Source organism: Panthera uncia, chromosome B1 (genome assembly GCF_023721935.1).
Source record: "Panthera uncia isolate 11264 chromosome B1, Puncia_PCG_1.0, whole genome shotgun sequence".
Taxonomy (NCBI): Eukaryota; Metazoa; Chordata; class Mammalia; order Carnivora; family Felidae; genus Panthera; species Panthera uncia.
This window is the reverse complement of record NC_064811.1, coordinates 178,764,543-178,778,004: the sequence shown is the minus strand read 5'-3', so window position 1 is coordinate 178,778,004 and position 13,462 is coordinate 178,764,543. Positions and strand designations below refer to the sequence as shown.

At 38.6% G+C, this 13,462-nt stretch overlaps 1 protein-coding gene across 3 annotated transcripts in view; it reads left to right on the top strand.

Moving 5' to 3' along the window:
* Positions 1-12,481, top strand: part of MSR1 (macrophage scavenger receptor 1) — an 83,582-nt gene extending 71,101 nt beyond the window's left edge. For all 3 annotated transcript variants that reach the window (XM_049631698.1, XM_049631699.1, XM_049631697.1), the window contains one exon: positions 10,543-12,481. In XM_049631698.1, the coding sequence (XP_049487655.1) occupies positions 10,543-10,676 (134 nt within the window). In that variant the 3' untranslated portion in view covers positions 10,677-12,481. The remainder of the gene's footprint in view (positions 1-10,542) is intronic.
* Positions 12,482-13,462: the final 981 nt, after the last annotated feature.

Sequence of the window (13,462 nt, the reverse complement as noted above, 5' to 3'; positions counted from 1 at the left end):
GAAACAAAGGAAATAGAAAAGATCCATAATTTTCTACAACCATACATCTTTGAAATTTCCATATGTTTCATCTCTACTGAATTTTCAGAACTTTCTCCCCAGGTTGGAAAGTATGGGACTAAAATCATTCTTGCACCTCTAAAATGTACCTCCTAAAGCAAAACGTTTTAAATATCAATAAGCCAGATAATTGTTTTTTCTAGAGAAGAAAACAAAATTTAAAAATCCCCAACTCTTGGTCACTGGAGAGTCAAATGAATCAGTCAGTCGTTTAGCAAGACTGAGCTACCAACCTTGGTTTCAACAACATATGAAGAGAGAATTTATTTCTGTGGAAACTAAGACCAATAGCATGAAAGCCCATTTATTTCAAATATTTAATCATATAAAATATTTCAGATGACTGTTAGCATCTATGAAGTGAACAACCACAGTGCTTAATGGATGAAATACAATTTTCATCGATGGTGACTTCTTCACCTGGTAGATGGATAAAATTATTCAGTTGTAAGAATAACAACATGTAGATTATTTGAATTATTAGGATGTGCCTTTGTTGACAAAGTGAAATACAGTTTGCCATTTTTCAGATAATTTAAACATGGGCTAGCTGAATAACTGAATCCAAAAAGAAAAAACTATCCTAAAACGGGCGAAAACTCACCTTTCCTCAAGATGAGTGATTTTATAGCTTACATTATACAGAGAGACATTTAACTTTGTGTCTTTAAGAAACAAGCCCCACGCACCCAGGTGACTCAGTCTGTTTAGTGTCTGACATGGGCTCAGGTCGTAATCTCAAGGTTCGTGAGTTCAAGCCCACCTCAGGCTCGCAGCTCTCAGTGGAGAACCCGCTTCAGATCCTTTATCCCCCTCTCTCTGCCCCTCCCCTACTTGTGCTCTTTCAAAAATAATAAAACATTAAAAGGAAAGGAAGGGAAGGAAAGGAAAGGAAAGGGAAAGGAAGGGAAAGGAAAGGAAGGGAAGTGAAGGGAAAAGCCCCTCACCCCATGGGATGCCTGGGTGGCTCAGTCAGCTGCGTGTCCAACTCTTGATTTTGGCTCAGGTCATGATCCCAGGGTCAGACTTTGCACTGAGCATGGAGGCTGTTTAAGATTCTCTGTGTCCCTCTCTCTCCCTCTGCCCTTCTCCCCTGCTCGTATGCGCTCTCTCTCTCTCAAATAAAAATTACAAAATCTATGATTAAAAAAAAGAAACAAACCCTGTAGGTGCAGTTTATTAATCTCTTATACCTTGAAGTATACCTTTCATCTATTATAAAGGGTAAACCAAATTCAGAGCAACAGCAGTAGCATATGTACTGTAATTCGCGGAAAACGAGTAATGTTTGGCAGAATATGATCTGTGGAAGGAAAGCAAACAAGATGCTGTTCCCCAGCTTCATTTCCTCACTGAATATGAAGCCTTGCCCTACACTTAAAAGCTTTTTTCTCTTGTTGTGCAAGTTTGTATTTAAATTTTAGTTTGTTGACACATAGCGTAATATTGATTTCAGGGGTAGAATTTAGTTGACTCGTCACTTACATGTAACACCCAGTACTCATCACAGTAAGTGCCCTCCTTAATGCCCATCACCCACTTAGCCCATCCCTTCGATGCAACACTTGCCAGCAACCCTCAGTTTTTTCTCTGTATTTAAGAGTCTCTAATGGTTTGCCTCCCTCTTTTTATTTTATTTTTCCTTCCCTTCCCCTATGTTCATCATCGTGTTTCTTAAGTTCGACATGAGTGAAATCATGTGATACTTGTCTTTCTCTGAATTATTTTGCTTAGCACAGTACATTCTAGTTCTATCCACATTTTGCACATAGCAAGATTTCATTCTTTTGATGGCTGAGTAATATTCCATTATATATATATATATATATATATATATATATATATATATATATGTATATACATATATATACACACAAACCATACACACACACACACACACACACGTATATATATATATATATACACATATCTAAATATATATACACAAACCACATCTTCTTTATCCATTTGTCAGTTGATGGACATTTGGACTCTTTCCATAATATGGCTGTTGTTGTTAATGCTGCTATAAATATCACGATGTACAAAGCTGTTTTCCATTGAGTTCCAAACATAGGTGGTAAACACAAAGTTAGAGATGTCTTAAGCTTGCATTAACATTAAGGCCTACTCTCACAAGTAAAGTATTCTTGTCCCTATAGCCCTTCTTCCTGCTTGTATCTTCAGGGATTAAGAAAAGACAGAAATAAGTATTCTGAAATCCTGGCAAGAATATGTTTTCCATTTAAATAAGTAATAAAACAATAGAATTTAGTCTAATGTGAAATGCATCATTGGGCTGTATGGAGACAGTTCTCTCATATTTTGTTTGGATAACTGACTACTTCTCGAAGATGAGGGTCCGTTTTTAGTGAGGCTGTGTTTTCACGGTAGTTGGTGATTCTATACATGATACTAGAGTGTTGTTACAATGAAACAACCAGGCATGTCTGAATTTTGTTTTCCTTTAACATTCTTAATTGCCTACTGAAGTGAATTGGAAAGACTAAGAATTTTATAACTGAGGAGATATGAGATGAAACCTTAACTCTGCTACTTCTGTCTCAGATTGCATTTTTTCCCCAATAAAATGAGAATCATAGCACCAACCCCATCAGATTTATTCTGAATCTTAAATGAGTTGGCATACAGAAAGTACTCAACACAAAGCCTGGCTCATAGCATCGCTCAATATGGTGGCATAGATCACTGTAAGCAACAGCTCCAACTGTATCATTCCAAAGGTATTTACCATCTTCTTTGAAAAGATCAGTACCATATTGTCGATGACATCAGGGGTATTCCAGGGCTCAAAGTTGAATGTGACTTTGTACTCCACAGAAGTGTGACTGCAGGAGTGTCTTCTGTGGGGAAGCCAACCCTGTCCTCACTCTTCTCAAGACCCTGCTCTTTTCACCTCTCTGTGGATACTTCAATACCAAACAATTGAACGATGATTATGAGAATTTTAAAATAAGGAAGGAAGCTGATCTGGGAGACATAATAGAACTGAGGTTATTTGTTCTGAAGAAAAAGACCCTGAGCAATAAATTTCATGATCTGCTTCATTGTACGTTGTATTTTAAGAACCGGGCTTACATTGTAAGCGGATTTGGGATTAGACACGGCAAACAACCTCTTTATGTGAAGCTGTTTCAACTCCTCCACCTTAAATTTACAGTTTCACTCAGGAGGAAAAGAAAAGGCAATTCCGAACGCAGGATAGAGACTGGAAAGGAAACTTAGAAATATGAGTGGAGGTGGGCGTAGGGGAGAGAAAGAGAGAGATGCATTCAGGTTTTAATTACTTGTTCCCTGGGGAAGTAAGAAAAATCAGATCAACACTATATTGTACATTACTCCCAGAACTGAAACAAGAAGAAAAAAGTTTAAATTTATACCCTTTGTATTTTCCCCCTTAAAGAAAAAAACACAATTCTGGACAGTCATTCCCCTCCTCCCCCTTCTGGTTTTAAAACAGCAAACCTGACTTACCCAAGATAATCCTTGTTAGCTTTAAAAACAATTACTTTTGCAGCTGCAGGCAAAATGTTTTATAGGAATAAAGCTTAAAGCTCACTCCTTTAAATAGGTTCTTTTATTTGGATGCACCTTTTGCATACAGTGGAATGTTTTGTTTTTTTTTTTGTTTTTTTTTTTTTTTTTTGAGTACACCAAGAGGTTAAACTTAAGGAAGCACTGAGTGGCTCCTGGTCACTGCACGGGGCAGTGCAGGGTGAGGGAGTCACTTCTCTGCCTGACAGGCTTTCCAGTCTCTTGTTCCAGTGGCCTCCCAGCAGCGAACTTGAACGAGCTTTACCGACCATGGTGGTGCTCCAGGAGTTTGTCCCATCAGTTCTTGCTGATGCAGAAAGCTGGAGCTGGATTGGGGTAGCCAACTCGTCTTCTAAGTTTACAGGAGTTTGAGCTGCCGCTCCAAACGTGAAAGCAGAAACTAAAGAAAATTCTAAACATAAATATCATCTTTTTTTTTTTTTTACTACCCCTTTCACATTTCATAATCAATTTTCCAAGTGGAAGTTTTTAAATTACAAGAATAAATGGAAGGAGATCAAAAATATCACTGTACCTCTGAACTGACCCTTCAGTGAATGCGAGTAAAATCTCAAATATAAAATATATCAGTGACTCAGAACTCAAATTCTTACAGACTGACCCCTGCCCACTGGAAGGAAGTTTTAAAATGTAAATGTTTAGGTACACTGGGTGGCTCAGTCGGTTGAGTGTCTGACTTGGGCTCAGGTCATGATCTCAGGGTTTGTGGGTTCAAGCCCCGCATCAGGCTCTGTGCTGACAACTCGGAGCCTGGAGCCTGCTTCGGATTCTGTGTCTCCCTCACTCTCTGCCCCTCCCCCACTCACACTCTGTCTCTCTCTCCTTCACAAATAAATAAACGTTAAAAAAATTTTTTTAATGTAGATGCTTAGGGCCACTGGGTGGTTCAACCAGTTGAACATCCAACTCCTGATTTGGGCTCCGTTCATGATCCCAGGGTCGCAGGATCAAGCCCTGCGAGCCCCTGCACTGAGCATGCAGCCTGCTTAAGATTCTCTCTTTCTCTCTCTCCCTCTGCCCCGCTCCCCTACTCATGCTCTCTCTCTCTCTAATAAAAAAATAAAAAAATAAATGGAAATAAAAATAAAAAATAAATAAAATAAAAGGTAGATGTTTGGCTGCTGGGTATTATGGAACCTGATTTGGAGCCCACTGAGTTCTTAACACATCTGTTTTGTTACTTATGGTAACAAAGACAATACGAAGTACGGGGTAATATTGTTAATCAAGTACACACTATATGATATCACTTAGTGCTCACATTGCCTGTGAGAATAGATATTATAGCCCCAGTCTGCATAGAGAAAGTCAGTCAACTTAACAGAGCTGTCACAAAACCTGCCCAAATTTGCTCAATGGTTATGGTGGTTGTGGGGGGGGGGAGACAAGATTTGCACCTTAACCTATTTCTTTCCGCTAGACAGAATATCCTTCTAAGTTCGTTATCTTGAAGAATTTCCAAAGAGCTTCTTTAAAATCTTAGAATCACAGAATTTTAAAGGTAAATGAAATCCCAGAGCTATATCAGCCCACCTCCTTATTCTGCATCTATGCTAAAACAGGGAAAATGCGTGTCTTCTTCAGAACCACTAAACTAGAATTGATAACTATAGTCTAAGTTTACCCATTCTCAGTTCTGATTCCCATTCCGTTTCCACCTTTGATTTTTAACCTCACCAAAAAACAAAACAAAACAAAACAAAAGCCTTTTTTCTTGAAGAAGTTGTTGACTTCTCAACCAGAAGTCTTTTTTTTTTAAATTTTTATTGTTTATTTATTTTTGAAAGAGAGAGAGACACACAGAATGTGAGTGGGGGAGGGGCAGAGAGAGAGAGGGAGACACAGAATCTGAAGCAGGTTCCTGGCTCTGAGCTGTCAGCACAGAGACCGACGTGGGGCTTGAACTCACAGACCCGGAGACCATGACCTGAGCTGAAGTCGGACGCTTAACCGACTGAGCCATCCAGGCGCCCCACAACTAGAAGTCTTTAAAGTAATCCAGACTGAAATCACCCAGCCATGACTAGATTTAATTAAAATTCATTCAGACTTTTAACCAACAGCGGTTTTTGCTTCTCACACACCTATTCGGCAGCTGCTCTGAAGTCTCATCACTATACTACCTCTCATGAAATATGATCACCTTTTTGGTGTTTGTTGTTTCCCAGAAAAGTGGTGAGGGACTGGACAGCAGATTAAATCTGAATCTTTGAAACAGATATCCCTATCTGTAATTTTTTAAGAAGAGATTATGAGGGAATGACATCATCGGTTGAGCATATTCCCAGGCATCACAAACCAAACTCATAAAATTTCAGAAGCCGTGGACAACACAGTGATAGCTGTCTGCTTTTGGAAACACAAAATCAGTCAATTTGCTCTCCTTCCAGCCCCCGAATGGTAAAGGGAATTGTAGATGTGTACGTGGTTAGGTAGATAAATAGATAGATGGATGACAAATAGATAGGAGTATAAAATAAACTGAACACCTCAATTTTGCATAGTTTGCCACTAGCCAGAAAGAAAGTTCAGAGACAAACAATAACAGCGACGGCAGCAGCATCCAAATTCCTTGTGGAATAGTTATTATGTAAAGAAATAAAAATAAAATTTGTTTTTTAATCTTTGAGGTTTACATCAAGGTAAAATTTTATGAATCTTATGCTACGTTTGAATTAATTTTTAATGCAGAAGACAATTTGGAATGAGATGGAAAGATGCATATTAAACACATGTTTCCCTTAGGCTCAATAGTCCTGAATATATTAATATAAAATTAAAACAAATCTGTGAAAATTATTTTTATAACTCTCTTTGGGCTTCTGTGCAGTCAGTGAATTGTACCTAGTCTTAAATGTCATCATGTTCTGTCTCTTGGTGTCATTCTGTTATTTTGATAAACGCAAACATTTTTCCTGAGTCTCAGTTGATGTACCTGTGAAACGGAGATAACCGCCATTATTTTACAGCGTTATTAGAAGACGTAAATTTTAAACATCAGGTGTAGAAAAGACCTAGGATGTTCACTGTGGCTGAATCTTTTCTACATCGCTAAAGACCAGAGTTACTGAATCGCCCAATATGTCTATCATATCCGGGTCCTTGGTGGAAAAAGCACCGGAATAGGAGGTAGGGGTTCTAGATACGGGTATCAACTCTGCTGCCGATTACGTATGTGATCTCAGTTGCCTCATCTACTCTAAAACATAAGCTGGAAGTCAGTGCAAGAAGGAACGGATTTCGATTCCCTTCGTTCAGGGAGGCAGGCAAAACAGATCTGCTGAACGACTGACTCTAACGACGCAGGGGATTGCAGTGAATCATTTTTTAAAGGCACTGGCTCCACGCAGATGCAGGGTGGAAATTAGCTACATGACCTTGGCCCAACTTACTTACTCTCTTCGATTTTCCCTCTCCTCAACAGTCAAATGGCACTAGAAGAGCACTTAACTTCTTAAGGTTATTTGAGGACTCAACGAGATAACAGATTAAAAGTACTTGGAACGTTTTCAGCCACATCATTAATTCGTCACAGAGTGGGCTTAAATGTTCACGATTACTACTACAGCTTTGGCATTCTGACATTTGTGACTTCCTTTACGGAGGCTGCTCAACATTTGTGTTCACATATCAGCACATGAATGGACTCTTTTCCGTGTTGTGCTACCCCTGCGGGGCTGTCCTGCTGGTGCTCCAGCCACCGGAGGGGAGGGATTCTCATTCTTAATTCTCTTTTCCCCGGATTGTGAAATGTCTGCACTGCTGAGATCGAAATCCAGTGACTGAACCTACAACATGAGGACTGAACGCATCACATTGCCCTGGAACAGAGACTCTCATAGAGCCATCCCGTTCTTGGGCTCCCGTTATGACAGACCCATGCTGTCCCCAAAAGTTTTACTTACATTTGTTGATACACTTTATGAATGTCTGTATGTGTAATAGACACAATGTAGAAATGTCCCACTGTTTTGGCTCTCTTCTACGTGGACATGGGCAGAGCTCCATGATTTGTGCAGTTGTGATTATTTGCATATATTTTTGAGTCCCTTTGGGGCTTCCAAAAAATTTAGATAGACTTTATACATTTACAAGGAAGCACACGTGTGCAGACACGCCCACACATACGAACACTCACAAACACAAAAAAGATGGGGCTATACCTTGGAAGAGCCCCTTGGGAACAAAAATGTATTCCTGGCAAGGTTTCTGATTTTGAGGTCATATTCCCCTAATCTTTTTCTTTTTTATCTGCCTTAAAATTTTAAGTCAAACAGGCTCAATACGGTTATAAACATTTCAAAATATACTTGAGTTCTCAGGTTACTACTTTTATAATTGATCAGCCCAGGAAAACCTTTCTTTTCTAATAGAAATATTGTTTGGGCCCGAATGATTTAATTACTACTATATGAACTGAACAATGCAGTGTTCCGAATTACCTTGAGAACGTGAACCCAAATATAATTTTGTCTCATGTTTGGATCTTTCTAGTAGAGGCACAAATTATCCAAAGATTAAGAGAATGCCCCAATTTTGTTATAGGTGGAAATAAAAATTTCCTATCTAATTCTGAGAGTAAATGAAAACACAAGTCTTCAGAGAAAAATCTCTCCATACACATCCTATTAACTGTCCTTCTAGCTTACAGACTTTCTTCTTTAATCCAACTTCTACATTTCTGTCAGATATACATGTCTAAAATGTAGTTCTGATGATAACATTTAATTTTTTTTTTTAAGTTTAAGAGAGAAAGAGAGAGTTGGGGAGGGGCAGAGAGGGGAGAGAAGGAGAATCCCAAGCAGGCTCCACACTAAGGGCAGATTCCGGTGCGGGACTCAAACCCACCAACTGTGAGATATGACCCTGAGCCAAAATCAAGAGGCGGTCTCTCAACCCACTGAGCCACCTAGGTGCCCCAATGATGTCACTTCTTTTGGCGACTCACAATATACAATTCAGAGTATTGTAAACATGGTCCTGGCTTTCTATACAGGCTTCCCCTTGATTGCTCTCCCCTCATTAATGTACTTTGTGTTTTAGATGACAGGATCCTGGTGACTGTTGTAATACATCAAGCGTTACCTTGCGCCCCCACTCTATGGAATAACTTCTTTTATACATGTGGAAAACCTCTCTCCATTTTTTTTTAAGTTAGGTCAAATGTTATCCACAAAGTGGTTCCAAAATTCCCAATATTTGTAACTTATTCATATGTACACACACCACTATATTATTATGCACATCACTCACCATGTATATAAACTTTTATTTATTGAACTCATAGAATATTTGAAAAATCAGCATGAGTAATGTCATTATGTATGCCATTATAGAGGCCTCTTTGAAAAAAAAAAAAGTCTTCACTTAATACCGTGTTTTATAAGTCACAAGGTCTGTTTCTAAGCTGAAGTGATTTCTAATTATGTTTTATATAGCTCTTTGACCGAAAGAGAACCTTTCAACATCACATTGATCTGAATTGAAGAAAATGTATTATTGATTATGCTGACGGTATTAAGATATTTATTTACCATCCACCAGACTTGCTAAGGGGTTTCTGGAAATTTAGCTGCTAAATCATCAGTTTCTTGATAGCATGAAATGTCCTTAAAAACACATCAGGAGGTTTGCATTATGTATATTTAACAAAACCCCACATCTTTCATTTAGAAGTCTTTCAAAGGTTCCATTTCTTACGTGTAAAAGAAAGGGGAATTTTTAAATGTGACACTCACAGAAAATCTTTAGAGTGTACCAGGAAAACATTTCTAAACATTATTTTTCAAATGAGCTTCTCCTGGCATGCATGGATTCCTTTCAAAAAGCAGTTGTTTTCCTTATTCATTGATAGAATAATGTCCTTCTCTTGAAAGTGGCAGTGAAGTCTGTGTATTTAGTTGGTTAAATATCTTCCGAGGAGCCTACTGCTGATGGCCATTTACCCTTTAATGTGTCTGGGGAAGAGTTCAAGATAAAGAGAGTATTAGCTCTGTCATTTTGTTGTTGTTTGTCTGTGTTTGCAATTAATAACCCATGGTCTTTTTGCAGGATAGTTTGTAAGCCCTTTGCTGATTGTATTAGACTTAGTTTAATTAAAAATAGATAATATGCTTTTTGATTGCCGATGGAACTGGAGGGTATTATGCTAAGTGAAATTAGTCAGAGAAAGACAAAAATCTTATGACTTCACTCATATGAGGACTTTAAGAGACAAAACAGATGAACATAAGGGAAGGGAAACAAAAATAATATAAAAACAGGGAGGGGGACGAAGCATAAGAGACTCATAAATATGGAGAACAAACAGAGGGTTACTGAAGGGTTGTGGGAGGGGGGATGGGCTCAATGGGTAAGGGGCACCAAGGAATCTACTCCCGAAATCATTGTTGCACTATATGCTAACTAATTTGGATGTAAATTAAAAAAAAAAAAAATAGGTAATATATTTGGTAAGCCAGGCACACGTAAATAGCATTACACCAGAAGCTAAGAAAAGAACTCCAGTACCTGTTAATGTTTCAGAGAATGCCTCATACAGATGGCCTCAGACCATCAGGTCATTGCACATACCTATGATTAGCAAAGCTTATTTCCCTTCTTATTTCTAAAAATAAAATGAATCTGTTAAAACCAATCATTCTTTTACCTGTGATTTCATAGAGCTGTGGATATACCTTTGGTATAGATCTTATTACGTTGTACTCTTACTAGTTTACACAGTGACAGAATATCAGGTTTTCCGGGGCAGATTAATTTTTGAATCCAAATAGAAAGCACGGCACTTGGATGTAGATAATAAGCAGCACCTTTGTCTTAAGTTAGAGGGTCAATTAATGTTTTTGTCCCATTCAGACATCAACCCCAGACCGTGTTTACTGATGCATTTGTATCTGGTTTCTTCAGGTACCGGTCCAATCTGGCTGAATGAAGTGTTTTGTTTTGGGAGAGAATCATCTATCGAAGAATGTAAAATTAAACAGTGGGGTGCGAGAGTCTGTTCACACTCTGAAGATGCTGGAGTCACTTGCGTTTTGTAATGTTTTGTTTTCTTCCACATTTATGAAACCACTGTTGCAAAATGATTTTATAAGTTTGCTGCATTAAAATCAGTCCAGTGAATGTTTAAGAGATTAGGAATCTTGTCTAAAGAAAAGGAATTGTTTAAAATCACTGGTTAAACATACTGAACGCCGTCACACTTCCTATATGTCTATATTTAAACCATTTCAACTTCTTTAGGTTTTTAAATGGAATTTCTAACATAACGACATGCATCAAAAGGAACGGATTAAAGTCTAAGGCTCGTGGATCATAAATGCCAATGATAATGGAAACACCTTCCAATCATTGACCTCAGCTGATACCTTCACAAGATGACAAGTTTTGTCATTTTTGTCTTCTCTGTAATCTTTTGAGTTGATTTTAATGAAATTACTGTCTTAATAATGAGAGGATTGGGAAGAGGTTTTTTGTGCCGAGTTCGCAAAATCTCTAACCACACACGTTTGTTGAGGAAAAATTTTACCCGGCCATCAAATTCTCTGAATGTGCAATAACTTGGCTGTTAGAGAGCAATGTTCATGACATACTTTGGCCATGATGAAAAACTTATCAGGAGATTTACAGGTCAATACAGGTCAGTAATATGATGATAAAGAAAAACAACACGATTATTTTACGTGTTCATGTATTGACAGTTTTACTTTTTGTTTGTTACTTTGTCTGAACCGTAAATTAGTTAAAAGCAGAGCATCTGAGAAAAGGTACAGACCGCCATCACTATATGTGTGTTGATAATTGGCGGATCAAACAGGTCGTTTTCAACATGGAGCTCAGTTTGTTATGCATTTTAAATTAAGTTGAATAGTTGTTATAATTCTAAGACACTGTGTTTGAAATGTAAATACATGCAATCATTCTATTTTAAATAATAGCATGCACATGTCTTGAGCACAGAAGCAAGTTTCAGCCACCCTTCTTTGGAATCTTTCATGAAGTCCCTCAATGGTTACAACCAGCAAAAGAGAGGTAAGACAGAGAGATAAAGAGAGAGATCCTCAGCCCTAAAGGGTCAGTGACCCTACAGGTCTGTCTATGCAGGTCTAGTCTGTCTTAGAGTGTGAAAGGCCACCAGGAACCCAGGGCCTGTATCCTACTAAGTATACAGCCAGAAAGACCAGTGACTGCTATCGAAGCCAAGCCAAATCCAATCGAGCCCTGAGAAGAACATACTCTTTCAAGTTTCCTAAGCCCAACCCAGAGGGACACATGATTAGATAGTGGTACTACTATGGAATGGCTCTACCATTCCCTCTGTAATGGTGATAAGCACAAAAGGGCTTATGTATTTTTTCATATCCTGAAGTCTCACTTCACAAATGGTAACCACGTAGTAGATTCCCTACTTCTCACTTGCAAAGGCAAAAATGTTGTCTTGGAAATGGCCTGCTGAAAATGGCCTTTTACCACATTATGTCCTTCTGCTTGTTAAACATAGGATGATTTTCTCCAGTGTAATTGTGACTAAGAGAATGGATTCTCAAGGTAGACAGACTGTCTCTAGAGCCTTGCTCTGCATTCATCTGGTTATTAATTCCTTGTGCTCAACTGCACCGTATTTCCTTCATACAGGAAACAAGATGGTATGAAAAAGAATCCTTGGGGCACATGGGTGATTCAGTCAGTTAAGCATCCAACTTTGGATGCTTGATTTCGGCTCAGGTCACAATCTCGTGGTTCGTTTGATCGAGCTCCACGTTGGGCTTTGCACTGACAGCATGAGGTCTGCTTGGGATTCTCTGTCTCCCTCTCTCTCTTCACCTTCCCTCTCACTTTGTCTCTTTCTCTCAAAATAAATCAACTTATTTTTAAAAAAAGAATCCTTTGCATATCAGCCTATATGAGATGTATGAGATCAGTGCCTATGGGTGTATGTGCTGTACTGATGTCGACTGTATGGATACTTATTTTCCATGGAGGTATAGACATTTGTTTCTTGAAAACCAAGACAGGCCTTTTTGTAATTGAGGTAATCCATTACACTCTGTCCAGTCTAGAAATGGGCTTAACTGTGCCAATATATTTGGGAGTTTTACTTTGGAATGCTAAATTGCATTATCTCCTTCAAGAAGCAGTACTTTGTGATTTGGTGAAGGAAGGAAGGGAGGGAGGAGGGAAGGGAGGAAGAAGAGAGGGAGGGGGGAAGGGAGGGAGGGAGGAAAGAAGGAAGGAAGAAAGGAAGAAAGAAAAAGAAAGAACACCTGACCACAATCATTGCATCCTACTTGTCTAGCCATCTAGCATCAAAATAACTGCAGTGTGAATTAATTAAAAAAAAAAATTAAGGAAGAAACAGAAAGAAAGGAAAGGGAGGTAGAAAATAGGAATGCCAGTTGATATTTGAGAACCAAATATATTTTACCTCAGTTGCCTGAATAAATAATTTCAAGTAAAAGCCTCCAGTTTTGCAAAACCTTATGAACTATGATAGTCTGTATTCAAAAGATTTGATGAAGGCATATAGCTGTCACAAATCATATAGTAATATTTGTGATTAAGGGGGAATGGAATATTTGAAACCTCAGTAATTTATGTGTGCTGAGGATTGCATTTATACTTATATCTAAGCCAGTCACTGACAAGAGATACAAACTTAGCATCATTGGATTTGCATAATAAGAATTATTCATGGGGGCGCCTGGGTGGCTCAGTCGGTTGGACGTCTGACTTCGGCTCAGGTCATGATCTCACAATTCGTGAGTTCGAGCCCCGTGTCGGGCTCTGTGCTGACAGCTCAGAGCCTGGAGCCTTCTTTGGATTCTGT